Source organism: Rosa rugosa, chromosome 7, assembly GCF_958449725.1.
Source record: "Rosa rugosa chromosome 7, drRosRugo1.1, whole genome shotgun sequence".
NCBI lineage: Eukaryota > Viridiplantae > Streptophyta > Magnoliopsida > Rosales > Rosaceae > Rosa > Rosa rugosa.
This window is the reverse complement of record NC_084826.1, coordinates 15501613-15516667: the sequence shown is the minus strand read 5'-3', so window position 1 is coordinate 15516667 and position 15055 is coordinate 15501613. Positions and strand designations below refer to the sequence as shown.

Here is a 15055-nt window from a genome sequence, read left to right as displayed (position 1 = left end):
AAAAAAATAAAAATAAAAATAAAACAGATGTGGAAGCCTAGAATGGGGGCTTTAATTAGTGAGGCACAAAAGCTGAGACCCCCGAAGCCCCTTTTTAGCCAAGTAAAAGAGGCACCACCTGAAAAACTACAAAAAGAAGCAGAGATCGAGATGAAATATTCAGACACAACTCACACAAGTGGTAGTGGCCACTGTTCATTCATGCCCTTCCCTCACTTTTCCACTGCTCCAAGTTTCTTCCACCTTAAAACCTCTCCCAAATCGATCTCCACAAACGACAACCGTTTCCAGTTTCTCTCTACGGCACCCCGTTTCAGTGGTCAAGTCGACTCCCATCCTAGGAACAGTAGCGGGTCACAGCTCCTCTGTAGTCCCGTCTCTGTACACGTGTCGAGGTTTGATCGGGTCTGTCAACTATTACTACTGGACTCACGGAGTCGGTGATATATAAACCCAAAGAAGACCTACGTAGACCTCATTCCGGTCCCGTCTCTGCTAATATCTCTCTGTCCAAACACTCCAAATTACACGCTAGCTCTCTGTGACATACAAAACAAAGGCACACAGGGAGAGCCATTTTTAAAGAGCAAGAGAAACAGAGCTCTCTCACTCAGTCTGAGTCACCAAGACTCCAAGAGATAGAGAGAGAGAGGGGCATATGGGACCATTGTCCTGTGCTTAAATTCGATATTTTTTTTCGTGAACGACACGATCCGACTCTGCCGCTCTATCTCTCTCTCTCTCTCACTCTCTCTTTCTCTCTTATAACAACAACACCCTTTTCAATTTCAGTCTCCTTTCTCTCACTACCTCAGTACTCTCAAACTTTCTCTCTTTCGATCTCCATGGAAATGGAAGACCAGTATGGTTTAGGAGATCTCAGGCAGCTCATGAACGGAACTGGTAGGTCTCACTTCCCGGCCATACAGACTCCGACGGAGCTCTTCCCCAGTAGCCACCACCATAGGCCTCAGCTCCTCGCTCCGGCCCATCATCATCATCATCATCAGCAGCAGCAGCAGCAGCAGCATCCCTACGAAATCATGATGATGGGCCGGCTTCAGACCGCCCACGACATCATGCCACGTGGGATTCATGAGTTTCGGTCTGCTGACTCGGCCGGTGGTTGTGGTGGTGGTGGTGGTGCTTGTACTAATAATACTGTTGCGGCTACTTCTTCTCTCAGTGGCGGCGGTGGTCTGGAGGCTGAGGGCGGAGGCTGTCTCGGCGGTGATGGCGGGTCCGGGAGGTGGCCGAGGCAAGAGACTCTCACGCTTCTGGAGATCCGGTCACGACTCGATTACAAGTTCAAAGAGGCTAATCAAAAAGGGCCGCTCTGGGATGAAGTCTCTAGGTAAACGTACATCCCTAATTATCAGTATAGCTAACTTTTTTTCTACTACTACTACTTCTTCTTCTTCTTCTCATTTTCGTTTGGAGTTGGAAAATGACTAGACTATGAAGTGCAGTTGAAAATCCAGGTGTTGCGTCTGTTGATGAGTACTGGTTTATGCAAAAGGAGTTGTATCACTGAGTCACTGACTCGTTTTCGGTGTTTGAAAATGTGTAGCCATCATTTAAAGTATTGGTGGTTTCTTCGATGCAATTCGGTACCAATTATCGACTGGTTTTTTTCTGATGAGAAAAGACATGATCTATGCAAGACATTAAATGTCCTTTTGAGACCCATTGATTACATGTTCTTCTTTTGAAATTTGAATGGTCATAATAGATCATACACTTACCAAACATATTTTAAGCACATGGGACTCATCATAGCATCATCATTACCAAAATTAAGCATCATCATCAAATCACATGCCCTCTTCTCACTTCACAATTCAATTAGGGTTGCCTACAAATACTGTCAAATCTATCATTTCTGTGTTCCCTTAATTTGTTGAGATGATCGGACACTTAATTGATTTAAAATTTTTTGCAGGATCATGTGTGAGGAACATGGGTATCAAAGAAGCGGAAAAAAATGCAGGGAAAAATTCGAAAACTTATACAAGTATTACAAGAAGACAAAGGAAGGGAAGGCCGGAAGACAAGATGGCAAGCACTATAGATTCTTTCGGCAGCTTGAAGCTCTCTATGGCGAAACTAGCAACAACATTGCCGTCTCATCACTCCCACCAGATCAATCCCATTTCGTCGGTAATAATAATATCAATAACAATAATAATACTTTTCGTTATCAAGCTCAACCGAGTCATCAAGATACTACTACCGCTACTACCTATCAGTCCACTCAAAGCGTCTCGAACTCTTCCGATTTCGAGGACTCGTCTTCCTCGGAGGACAACGACGGCAGTGCCATTGCTCCGATGGACGATGAAGTGCTTGAGATGAAGAGGACGAGGAAGAGGAGGGGATGGAAGGTAAAGATAAAGGAGTTTATCGACGTGCAAATGAGGAAGATGATGGAGAAGCAAGAGGAGTGGTTGGAGAAGCTGATGGGCACGCTTGAGCAGAAAGAAAGGGAGAGGGTGTTGAGAGAGGAAGAGTGGCGAAAACAAGAGGCGGGCCGGGTGGAGCGAGAGCAGCAGTTTTGGGCTAAAGAGAGAGCTTGGATTGAAGCAAGGGATAAAGCTCTCATGGATGCATTGCAGAAATTAACAGGAAGTAGTACTAGTCATGAAGTAAAGACTTCTTCTTCAACCCCTGATCATGATCATGAGGATATTGTGAGTGAGCAAGAGACATGGCCGGAATGCGAGATTAACAAATTGATTCAGTTGAGAGGAAGCATGGAGTCGAGGTTTAGTACTAATCAGAGAGGTGGGTGTGTGGAGGAAAGACTTTGGGAGGAGATAGCGGCGAAGATGAGTTGTTTGGGATATGAAAGGAGTGGAATGGTCTGCAAGGAGAAATGGGAGAGCATAAACTATGTGAGGAAGTGTTCCAAAGAGTTGTTCAGTAAGAAGAGGAAGGAGAACAATTCAAGGTCAAGCTCTTGTTACTTTGGGAACAATGAGTCAAATTCCTCATTGTATAGTAGTCAAGGAGGAGTCTATGCTACTTGTGAAATGAATAATCATGAACAAGGTAATGATGGTTCTCCCTCTAATAATCCAAATGTAGGCAATGCTGCAGTGGTGAACGACACTTGTTTTCCATTTTTGATGAGCGAAGGAGACAACTTGTGGGAGAACTACGGGTTGAAGCTCAGCAAGGGTAGCCAAAACCAGTGAATTAGAGATGAGGAAGATGACAACAACTTGTAAAGGGTAATTGGAAGGTGGTTTTGCTGACTTGTTATATAAGCAAGGAGCTAACTGAGGATTTATATATGTATAGGAGAGGTTTGATGTTTAAATTTTAGAGGGAGGAAAATAAATTAAGCATTTTATTTTCTTTCTGGAGTACTACGTACTATTTAATGAGGAAGGGAGATCGAGGTTGAAGTGTTGCTAAGTGTTGGGATTGTCATCCTCCAACCCAACCTTAATTTTCAAAGTTTTATATATCGACCTTTAATTATTATGCAAACATTTTAGTTTCTTGATGCATGAAAATGGTATCATTTTGTGCTTTTAAACTCTCTATTTTTTTAATAGATATTAATGTATACATTCTCCTTTTTTGCAATTAATATAGGAGTATGCTTTTGATGTGGATGATACACAATAATAATTGTTGCCCCTTCTGGAATTGGCGATTAGGAGGACGATATAAGTGTTTTGTTCTTCGTTTCAAAAAAAAAAAAAAAGTGTTTTGTTCTTGTGAAGATGGATCGTATTAATTATGGGACATAAAACCAGTTTTCTCCTAATGCATAAACAGCATCTTGTTAAACAGTACTTAACTATGATTATATGGTTGAATGTAAACATGCAAGAGCTTTATAATCATAGTTGAGCACTTTCTGTTACTTTAATAATCTACCTACTTAACCTTTCTAGCTTCTTTGAGTACTTATTAGCCAAGTAGGAAATAGTGATATACCATATGTCAAACAATTTAGCATAAACTACACACACAGATAATGATCGATCCCCAATCATCCATAGGAAAGAACAAATTAATAGATAACTTGTTTTGTCGACCACCCCAATTAAGGGTACAGATCCTGGCAGGCGAGGGGGAAAGAAATTATATCTTAAAACGATCAATGAAGCGAATTTGAATAATCAAATTAATATGTAGATATTTTGCCTGATAAGTTTTGGTTCTTGAGATTTACCCATATGAAACCAAGAAATGTTGGAATTGCTATTAGGGAGTTTGTAATCTATATATATGGTCATACAATAATGGTTGCCAAAAGCTTGAGAAACCTTGCTAAAGATTAAAGAGTAAAGCAAGAGGCAACATTTCTTCAAAAAGTTCAGCCGAAGCCTTCATGTATTGACTTCATCCAAGAGAACAAATTAAGGAAAAAGAAAAGGAACCAAAGAAAAGGCAGGTTCCCTTTGAGGCTTGACTCCATTGGAAGCTGCCTAGCTTCCAAGCAGGGCATGGTTCTGGAGCTATGAAACTGACAACAAGGGAAGCAACCATGTGCAGTATAGCAAAATAAATGCAAGTACCAGGTTTCACTACACATCAGGAACATGTCATTATCTTTAAACCAGTGAAGGAGTCACCACATTGAATGTATGTATGTATGTATGTATGTATGTATGTATGTATTATATATATTATATATTATATAATATACATACACGTGTATACACATATTTGTTTTTTTTATGAAAGGTAATTGTTAGCATATAGTATGAGAGAAATTATAAGCATATATACCAAGAATAATCACACCCTACTCGGATTAGAACACCCACGTTAAACGTCTTCTATGACGACCGTAATTTGATAGGTTTGTCACGTTATCATTTTCAATAGTTTCTTTTCTCATTTTGCTTTAAACAATAATTATTTGGTTTTATTCTTGTTATGTTTTGGATTTACTAAACAATTTTAGTTTCTAGTTTCATGATAAATGTCAGGTTATTTTTGTTCCTGCTCCAATAGACCTAGCTAGTATAATACAGAATATCCACTAAGGATGTTAATAGTCTGAGCTCATCCCATAATTAACCAACTCACTAATTACACTAAGAATGTAACGCCTGGAGGTTCGAGTTTTCTCACCCAGACAAGGAAGCTCTGCATCGATCTTTCGCCATCAGTTGCATTCAAATGAAAACCAGTTGCATCGATTAGAGGTATGCATGTCATTGATTATGGTGAGAGAGAAGAGAAGAGAAAAAGATAGAAAGGGACTTTTGAAATTGCTTTTCTTTAGCCTTTTGGTGTGGGGACAAATCATAGATGATTATCTTCTTCTTTTTGGGTAAATGACAATCATATTGAAGCTTACTCTCTCTTAAAACGTCAGGGTGCGTTCATGTATATCATAAATTCAGAATACAAGTAGTACTGGACTGCTCGTACTGCTACACTAATATATATATATTGACAGAGAGAAGTAGTACTCCTGGGGTCCTGGGCTCCTGGCAGTGTGCATAGGAAAGCGTAAAGAAGCTTCCCACCAGAGGGAACCAAACAATAAGGGGACATTTCAGTCATTGTCACTGTTTTGCCAGAACCAACATTTTTTCTTTCTCTTTTACCATTTTCATGAATCTTCAAAGCTTCAACAACCCATGCACGCAGCTTTGCTTTGCTTTGCTTCGCTTCGCTTAGCTTTGCTTTACTTGTCTTAAGGCTCATCTCTCATCTGGTCTCGTCCAGCAGTCAAATGGAGAAACGAAGCTACATACACATTGACAATTATGGAACTTCCAAGTTCAAGGAAGCCATTATGGAACTTCCAAGTTCAAGCAAGCCAGCTTCTCTGGGGAGGCCTTTCTAAACCTGCCTTTTCTTGTGATCGATGTGACCACTTACTGAGCTGATGAAGAACCAAAACATATAAAAAATGCAACTGTTCTGCTCTACTTTCTTAGCACACGGCTTGCCCCAGTTTGGGAAATCATATTATCAATCTAATCTTCCCCTTTGAAATTTTGCATCAGAGGTTTTAACGCTTCTTTACACTACAGCAATTAATTAACCCCATTTCACACCTACACAAAATCAGAAAATATTAGCCACACGGCCCACACTCTTTTGGAAAATAGATTAAAAGTCATTGTTTAGATGATTGAACAAGTGATCAACATATAATTGTTTGCAAGTGGAGCCATGAGAATCGAGAAAGTTTAGAGGTTAGGAAGGTAACGAGTAAAATAACAGTATGATTCTTGACATTTCTTATGTTATATGTTATGAGAGTTATAGGCTCGAGTGTAAATGATTCTAATAGTTGTCATAATAGTGGCAATGTCATATGGAACCCTATATAAAATCCTACATCAATTGTAAATTTTACTAAGAGCTGTGTAAGAGTTTGGTAACTGGAAAGCGTATATATATTAGAGTACTAGATCTTTGAGTTCTATATTGTATTGTTTCTCTTGTGTATCTGACGTTGAGTGCCAAGAGTATTCTTCTTAGCTCCCAATATACACAAAGGGAAGCCCCTTATTCTATAGAGCCCCTTAATCCCTCATCCTATATCAGGCATACATAGGTGAACTTGATTTCGATGCCTGAGGCAAACCTTGAAATAAGTCTTTATCAATGAATCTACGATATCCCATTAATTATCATGCAATTTTGTATGTCTTATGCACTTACTGTATTTAAGGCGATTATCATGTCGAAAACGAAGGTCAAGATATAAAGTTTACAACCCATGTCTCTTGGTTTTTACTAAAGATATTATGGTGAATGTGTAGATAGTTATCTTAATTATGGTGTTTCCATAAAAAGGAGATTACATAAAGAAGGTTTAAGAATGTGTGTTAAGAAAGTTTTTTAATACTTTTAGCAGACGTTATTAGAGCCAGACAAAAGGTATGGCTTAAAATGATGTCGTCTCAGACTCATTATATGTATATAGGCCCAAACAATGTAAGAATGATGTATCTGCAGTTCAGTACAGTGGGCTTAATAATGGCTATGGTCCGGGATTTGATTCTCATCAGGTTTTTTAACCTTCTGTAATTCTATTTTGTTTTTCACTTTCATAAAAACCTTCTGTTCTTCTTCCATTTTGTTCATTTACTTTCATGGTAAGAGCAAGGGTGTGGCACTGCATGTTGAGAGTGAGAGTATAAGACAGCAAAAATAGTCGGTGCTCTATTTACCTAATTATTATTATTTTTTGAAAAGCTATTACCTAATTATATTTGTAGTTTGTTTTTCTGGTGTATCGCATTTTAATCCCAACGGATTATAGAGTAACGATGATCGTCTTTACTCATCTTTTACCCAAAACTTTCTATGGTATATCAAAAAGGTAATCACCATTACCAAAATCTTTAGCTAAACACAGTTAGTTTATGAATGTTGAAACATGAACTATGGGACGAGTGGAAACTCCAAATGGATCTTTGGCACCTCCTCAAGCAAAACTCTTGGATTTATATTGTCTTTTTGGTCTCAAGGAGGCTTTATGGACTCTAAGCTTATTCGTTTGTCTTCAAAGCTAGGGGTGATTTGCTCAGTTTGGGCTTTATTGGTGGGTGCTTACAGGGCCACAATCCCCAATGCTCAGGGCACAGGTCAATCCAAGCTTACAACTCAGTGCCTCTATGGTGAAGATGAGCAATTGGCAAAGTAGCTATAACTCATAACAAGCAGTGAGAAATATAAGTAATGAATGATGGGGGCAGATCACAACTTGACCAAGACGTAAATACAGAGAATATTGGAACAAGATAGTGGCTGGTTGATCCAATATGAGCCGGAACAAGATCCGACTGACCATAATCGAGCCAATATGACCATTTTGTATCCATCAGACAAATAATTTAGACTCTGTAAGGGTTTTGATAGAATGTGGAGAGGAATTAGATGTGAAATTGATATGCTTTCTCTTCTCTTCAACCATAGGAAAGCTTGAGGATGGTAAGCATGGTTCATATAAAAGAACAAAATGGATAATCAAAATCAAGTTGATCTATTATGACCAATAAAATCAAACCTTTCGGGAGCAAAAATTTTGGAATAGCAGACATTGGTTATTCAGCATCATCTTCATTCAGGCAAAATAGATCATGATCCGTTCTTTTTTAACATACTCAACATGTCAATGCTCTTCAAGCTTGTTTATTCTACCAAATCCTACAAACCAAGATCAAGATTGAGAAACATAACTTTGAAAAATCCCTAAAACTATATGCCTGAAAATGCCATTGTGATACACGACGCAAAAGATAGTTTTCCAAAAACAAAACACAAGGAGAAGAAAGAAGTCTAAACTTCTTCAGTACTTGTAGTCCTTGACGTGAAGGCTCTCTGCAGCGCCCTCTCCGAGCTTGGCATCACCCTTGTAGGTTCCCAAGGTTGCCTCTGAGTTGGCCTTGGCCCTTGTGAGGAGAGCCTCCTGTGCAGCCTTAACATTTTCTTTCTTTCCTGACCAAGCCTTGAGAGTGCTGGCTTGAAGAGCACGGCCGAAGGAGAAGGAAAGAGTCCATGGCTTCTTTCCCTTGAGCTTGTTCATGGCGTTAAGGTTGAGAGTAGCCTCCTCCTCACTCTGTCCACCAGACAAGAACACCACAGCAGGGACAGCTGCAGGGGTAGTGCGCTGCAAGGCACGGACGGTGTACTCAGCAATCACTTCTGGTGCAACCTTCTTGGCATCAGATCCGGGAGTCACCATGTTGGGCTTCAAGAGAGTTCCTTCAAGAAGGACGTGGTGGTCATTGACAGCCTTGTAACATGCAGCAAGGACGCGCTCAGTCACATCAGCACACTTGTCAATGGAGTGGGGTCCGTCAACAAGGATCTCAGGCTCAACAATGGGTACCAAACCATTCTCCTGGCAGATGATAGCATAACGAGCCAAGCCATTGGCATTCTCGTTGATTGAAAGCTGAGATGGCTCATTGGGACCAATCTTGAGCACAGCACGCCATTTGGCAAACCGGGCACCGGCTTCATAGTACTTAGCGCAGCGGGCACCAAGGCCATCCAAACCCTGGGTTGTGGTCTCACCGTCGGTGCCTTTAAGCTCAACAACACCCTTGTCAACCTTGATACCAGGGAGAACACCACCTTCCTTCATGACATCAACGAAAGGCTTGCCTGCACAATACAACAAGCATAAATACTATTAAGATCCATCCATCAAGAACAAGTAACCAAAAAGGGGTAACACTCAAACTAACCAGAAGATTGCTCAAATTAGAATGAAATGAAAGGATTTACGAAAGGGCACAATATCAAAATGTACCTTATTAATTTCTTATCACAGAGCAATAATTGATTGATCACAAAGTAAACAACTAACCACTCACAAGGCTGGCAAGACAGTATCAAACAACAGAAATTATGTTCAATATACCTGCAGCTGTTTTCTGGTAGAGGGTTTCCTCAAAGAGGATCACTCCACTAAGGTACTGGAGGACATTGGGGGCGGTGAAGAGGAGCTCACGAAGAGCACGCCTGTTCTCTTCAACATTCTCAACGTTGATGCTGGAAAAACGTTTTCCAATGGTGCCAGTGGACTCATCAGCAGCCAGAATACCCTTTCCAGGGGTGCCAATGTAGGCAGCATTGGCAATGAGCTCATCTGCAAGGTATCCAAAATTCAGGCAACGGAGACCACAAAATCATAAACACAAATGTTCATACACAAATCTACCGTAAATAAACAGAAAGAGTAATCTAACAAACATCCAAGCTATTCAATCACAAGATAACTGGTTCAAACAACTAGGTAGGTAACTAAGAAGGCTACAAGACTATAACAAGTGGATCGTCACTGCACACAGCAATCTACTTGTGCTGAAAAATACATCAAAGAACAGGATTCCAATAGTACACAAGAGAGATCACAAATCCAACAAGATCGAGCCTAACTGAGCTATTAGTAACCGTCCCATGCCACCACGAGTTGATTCCAACTATGAAAAGTAACACAAACCCATGCATAATAGTCAGATCCAAAACTCCACAGTAACATAAACAGATCGCTTTACTCAAAAAACCCAATCGAACAAAACCACAACAGATCGCTAACATAAGTAACTGAACGAATCAGGAACTAACTACACATTACTACAACAAAGACTATCTCATAAATCAAATCCTTACAGATCTACGCAATACATCGAGACAGATACACAAACAGAGCAAAAAATAATATACCGAACAGATCAAATAAGGATCGAAGAACAAGAAGAAGATTCAAATTACCAGCGTATTTGCCTCTGTAAGCAGTCATGGTGGTTGATACTAGGCTTGGAGAGAGAGAGAGAGAGAGAGAGAGAGAGAGAGAAGGGGAGAGGGTTTTTCTGAGAGATCGAAAGGAGAAGAAGATGGAAAAAGTGAAGGGTGGGTGGGGCTTTTTAAGGAGAGAAAATGGGCAGGCAAATACTTAGGTGGGGGTTTCCCCACCACGTGTCCCTACGGCAGCCCAATCAGGAGGAATAATTTTTTTTGTCTTTTCCGAAAACACCCCTGCTCCTTAAATATAAAATACCCAAAACACCCCCCTTCTGGGAGGTGATTGGTCTGCCGTAGAGACACGTGGTGCGGGTGCCCCACGCAAGTTTCTCTCGAGAAAATGAAGCGAAAAAGGGCAAACCCGAGTGAGTCAGCCACTATTTGCTTGGCGTCTTTCCCACGTATTTTTTTTTTCTTTCTTTTTTATTCCCCACGTAATTCTCTTATGATTTTTCCTTTTTACCCCCACCACCCACCTTGCCATCAAATCTTTAATTGTGTAATCCGGATTAATTAATGAAAATATCTCTTACGTACGTAGATTTTTTGGTTTAACTTTTCTTATTGCCAAAGTAAAAATATGTCATCAACCATGGACCAAATGAACTAGTGAATCCATCAGAATAGCAATTTGACAGCGAAGAATCTTGATTCTGTCAATTCATTATTACGGGAAAATCTAAACATAATTTTTTTTTTTTTAAATAAGGGCCGTTTTTTTTTTAAATAAGGGCCGGTGCAATTGCCCTCAAGCTTTTATTAATGAAACTGTTGAATACAATTGGGGGGGGGGACATAAAGCCTAAACCCCGATTAATTAGCAACGAGAGAACATTCCGAATAATAACAGGAGCCTCCACTAAACTTATGTATTTAAACATGCACCAACTAGCAAGGGTTGACAAACCAGACATTTGGGCAACTCCATTTGCTGCACAATAGTGACACAACGGAAAGAGAAAGCTCATACAAAGCCATAAAGCAATTAAACCTGCTCTCCCATTATGTTGTCAACTAGAAACACCTCCAGCGACACTTCATTTCATCCTGCCACTAGGGGGCAACTTATTTTCACATAATTTAAAACGTAACCATATCAAATTTCAGTCTAACTACAATTTAAATTATTAGTGTAATATAATGATTTACACATTTTAAATTTCTTCGAAACTATATTTACGTGATATTCAACATATCTCTATAATTTGTTTTTATATATCTACCAATATTTGTCGATATTTTCCAATATTTCAGTTAGAAGAGTTTTTATCACCAACGGTGTCTAAATTTTTTTGCACCGGACAGAATGATACCCAACTTTCAAAAGTGATCTAAATAATACCTAAACTTTTAAAAACAAATCAACTTGATACTTTGGCTCATTTTCCGTCACTTCTCTGTTAAAATTGATCACGTGCGGTGCATGTGAGGTGTTTTTTGGAGTTATAATAGTATTTTCCCACGAAAACTAATTTTAAATTATTTTTTATTTTATTTTGTTGATTCTCTTGTTCTTCTTCTATCGTCTACCTCTCTCTCTCTATCTCCCCCTTTTTCTTTATTTTTTTAGAAGAAGGGAAACATCCCAACCTTATTTGTTTCTAAGATGGTGGAATTGAAATTGAATGAAAGATTTTAATTCTATAGAAGAAGAAAATGGGGTTATAGATGTTTGATGACCCTTCTGACCACAAATCACTTCAATTTATGGGTTTGATTTTGCATCTGTGCATTTCTGTATTCAGTTTCAGATTCCAATTTTGCAAAAATTTTGAATTCAAATTACAATTTTGTAGTGTCATCGGCGGCGGCGAGACCATTGTATTTTCACACAGTCCTATTGTTTAATAACCATTGATCCAGCTACTTTTACATAAACAAGAAAAAAGTTTGGGTTATAGATGCAATATGCAGAAGGAAGATGATGATTGAATTAAAATTGCGCAATCACAAATAAAGAAGAATTACGCTTGGATAGTTTGGTTGTAGATGACTAGATGCAATATGCAAATTACAAAAGAATGAGAAAGAACGATAACAGAAAAAGAGAAAGAGAAAAAATTAGAGGATAATATGACATTCCAACTAAATATTTAGTGAAAGGTTGTATTATACCCTTAGTTTTAACGGAGATATGACCGAAAATAGACAGATGTATGAAATTGACCAATTTTTTTAAGTCTAGGTACATTTTTGATCACTTTTGAAATTAGAGTATGAAATTGATCAATTTTTGTAGGTCTAGATACCTCTTTGATCACTTTTAAAAGTTTGATATCATTCTGTCCGGTGCAAGAAAGTTTTGAAGTGGTGATAAAAACACCTTCAATTAATATCTAAAAATTGTGTCGAAATCATTTTTTATCTTTTTTTTTTTTCTTTCTAAATTGGATATTATAGATTGGAATAGAAGAAGCCTAAAATAGTAATTAGGCACGGTGGTTGAGGGGCCCTAAAAAGTTTCTCAAAACAAGCAGCTGTCCCGTGATTAGGTAGGCGGCCAAGACTCGAGACTTTTGAATGCAAAGAAAACAAAGGTAAGAAGCAGCCAACCAAATCCTGTGGGGTTTGAGAGTGACTCTAATCGCGGTTTGGTTTGATACTTTCATGACCAATATTTGCAACCGCCTTAAAAAGCTTTCTGGGTTTTAAGACAACTAGCCTGTGTTTCTAGGTGCGCCATTATTTTTGGCACACCAAATGGTTCCAACTGTATTTCTCCCCAACTTGCTCTCTATATCTCCAACATTATAGATCAGATACAGACTCATATCAATAGTGTAAAATAGGTAACGATTTAGGGGTTAAATTGAACGGCATTGTGTCTACAGCTTGTGTAGAGTTGGTAGTTATCGATCCTGATCACATGGTCAGCAACTGACCATGGATTTTCTGGTCACTGACCGTTCGATTGAGATCGGACGGTTGACAGCTAAGTAATGAGATTTAAGATGAGAGCTGTCAAACGTCCGATCTCAATCGGACGGTCAGTGACCAGAAAATCCATGGTCAGTTGTTGACCATGTGATCAGGACTGTGGTAGTTATATATGACTTGTAGGCTGGTTAGTCATCCACCATGAATGAATGTCATTTCCAATGATCTTTGTTTGTTTTGTTGTTACAGACACCCAACAGATCGCTTTGGAATAGCCACTGAATGCCTTGTATAGATGCTTACTGTTAGAAATGTTTGCAATTTTGCTCCTTATTCTTTCCATCAACATTTCCTTTAATTTTCATCTAGCATGTATGGCTGGAACCAGTAATTTCATATTAGAATGTAAATGCATTTATACCAAAAAAAAAAAAAAAAAACATCAACATTGAAAATCGTTTACTCAATCAACTGATGTAAAAAAAAAATAGATACTTTTGTTAACAGTAGAATATGATAAATCATAATAAAGGGTTTATTTGATACTAGGTAGATAATTACACTACTTTCAATATTGTTGATTTTTGCAAAGATGATAACAAACTATCATTGTAAAGATGATTTTCATTCCACGAAGCCATTCATGGTGCTAGAGTCAATTTCGAAAAAAAAAAATGTAAAATTGCATTGCTTGACAAGAAGAAATAATGAAAAAAAGTTTTGTGTGCGAGATTTTAGGATACGGTAGTGAAAGAATGTAAAATGGTTCGTCTTAATGTTTGTTGTCATATTGTGATACTTGGGATTGGTTAACTATTAGTAACAAAAGATAAATGATGATCATTGTGGTTAGAGTTTTAGCCTTATGATGATAATGGTGTCTGTAATTGCCGGGGTTATGTAAAGGAAATAAGTAAAATATTTCTTCTCCCTATGGAGTAGTTGAGATAAATTCACGAATGTAAACTTTTATTCAGTAAAATAAGGGTGTGTCCTATAACGTTTTATGAAATTATTTTTGTAATACTGGATTGTAGAATGAAAATGGGGAATTAAACTACAAGTTTTTAAGATGTAAATACATGTTCGGTACAAGTATTTCAAAACTTGACATATCAAAAACATATCTATCATTTAAAAAAAATAGCACTCTGTTTAGTTTTTCCTCAGTAATCATGAAAAATTGACTATTTTGTTTGTATTGATTATGAATCATTTATTGGTTGTTATGAGAAAAGAAACAGAGTATTGTGAAGGAGATTGAACAAGAAGAATCAAATCCCTCAAATTTGTTTATAAAATATATCATATGAAGTTGCAAGCTCTTGAATCTTTAGTTCAAAAAGATATATAATTCAATCAAATGTCTCAACCTTAGTTGTTAATTCCTCTTGCCCATGAGATAATCCAATTATATTGAAGCATAAAATACCGAAGCTTTCACTCTAAATCATCCGTATAAATTAGATCTGACACGTGAAAGAGGGATTTTCTAAATCCTTCATTCTTCTCTATTGCATAATTCTGCAAGTTTCAATTGATTGAAAAAAACGGGGAAGAAGAAAGTTCAAACAGCATATAAAGTAGATGAGATCATGAGAAGAGATGATAAGTCTCAATGGAAATTGTGGGAAAGAAAGAGAGAAAGATCAAAAGTGAGGAGAAGAGTTTGTGGATCTATGTGCTTAAAAATAAAAAAAATTAATCACTTTCTCTAATTGTAGGGCAAGTTGTTCTCAGGAAACAATGAAAACTTCAAAAAGTCATTTCCCATATTTATTCATAGTTCCTGAATTGTTTCCTAAAATTTATTTTCATTGTTTTTCAAGTTTAATGCACCGAACGCAAATTCATAAATTTTTGAATTCATAAAACAAAAAACAGTATCGCAAAATGATACCGAACGGGCCCTAAGCTTTTCTTTTCTCTAAAT

General features: G+C 38.1%; 2 protein-coding genes across 2 annotated transcripts; one reads left to right on the top strand and one right to left on the bottom strand.

Annotated features, from left to right (window-relative positions):
- The first annotated feature begins 476 nt into the window (after window positions 1–476).
- Window positions 477–3617, top strand: LOC133722601 (trihelix transcription factor PTL). The gene is made up of 2 exons (XM_062149477.1): window positions 477–1354; window positions 1943–3617. The coding sequence occupies exons 1-2, from the start codon at window positions 846–848 to the stop codon at window positions 3195–3197; spliced, it is 1764 nt and encodes a 587-aa protein (XP_062005461.1). The 5' UTR covers window positions 477–845; the 3' UTR covers window positions 3198–3617.
- A 4479-nt stretch (window positions 3618–8096) lies between these two features.
- Window positions 8097–10344, bottom strand: LOC133721535 (fructose-bisphosphate aldolase, cytoplasmic isozyme-like). Its single transcript, XM_062148177.1, has 3 exons — window positions 10216–10344; window positions 9362–9589; window positions 8097–9102 (listed from the first exon to the last, which is right to left on the bottom strand). Exons 1-3 carry the CDS (start codon window positions 10241–10243, stop codon window positions 8282–8284), a joined length of 1077 nt encoding a protein of 358 aa, XP_062004161.1. The 5' UTR covers window positions 10244–10344; the 3' UTR covers window positions 8097–8281.
- Between the last annotated feature and the right edge of the window lie 4711 nt (window positions 10345–15055).

Coding starts and splice junctions, on each gene's coding strand:
- LOC133722601 (XM_062149477.1), top strand. CDS start 846: ATGGAAATGGAAGACCAGTATGGTTTAGGAGATCTCAGGCAGCTCATG. Junction 1,355..1,942: donor CTCTGGGATGAAGTCTCTAG/GTAAACGTACAT, acceptor AATTTTTTGCAG/GATCATGTGTGAGGAACATG.
- LOC133721535 (XM_062148177.1), bottom strand. CDS start 10,243: ATGACTGCTTACAGAGGCAAATACGCTG. Junction 9,590..10,215: donor TTACAGAGGCAAATACGCTG/GTAATTTGAATC, acceptor GATACCTTGCAG/ATGAGCTCATTGCCAATGCT. Junction 9,103..9,361: donor CTACCAGAAAACAGCTGCAG/GTATATTGAACA, acceptor TGTATTGTGCAG/GCAAGCCTTTCGTTGATGTC.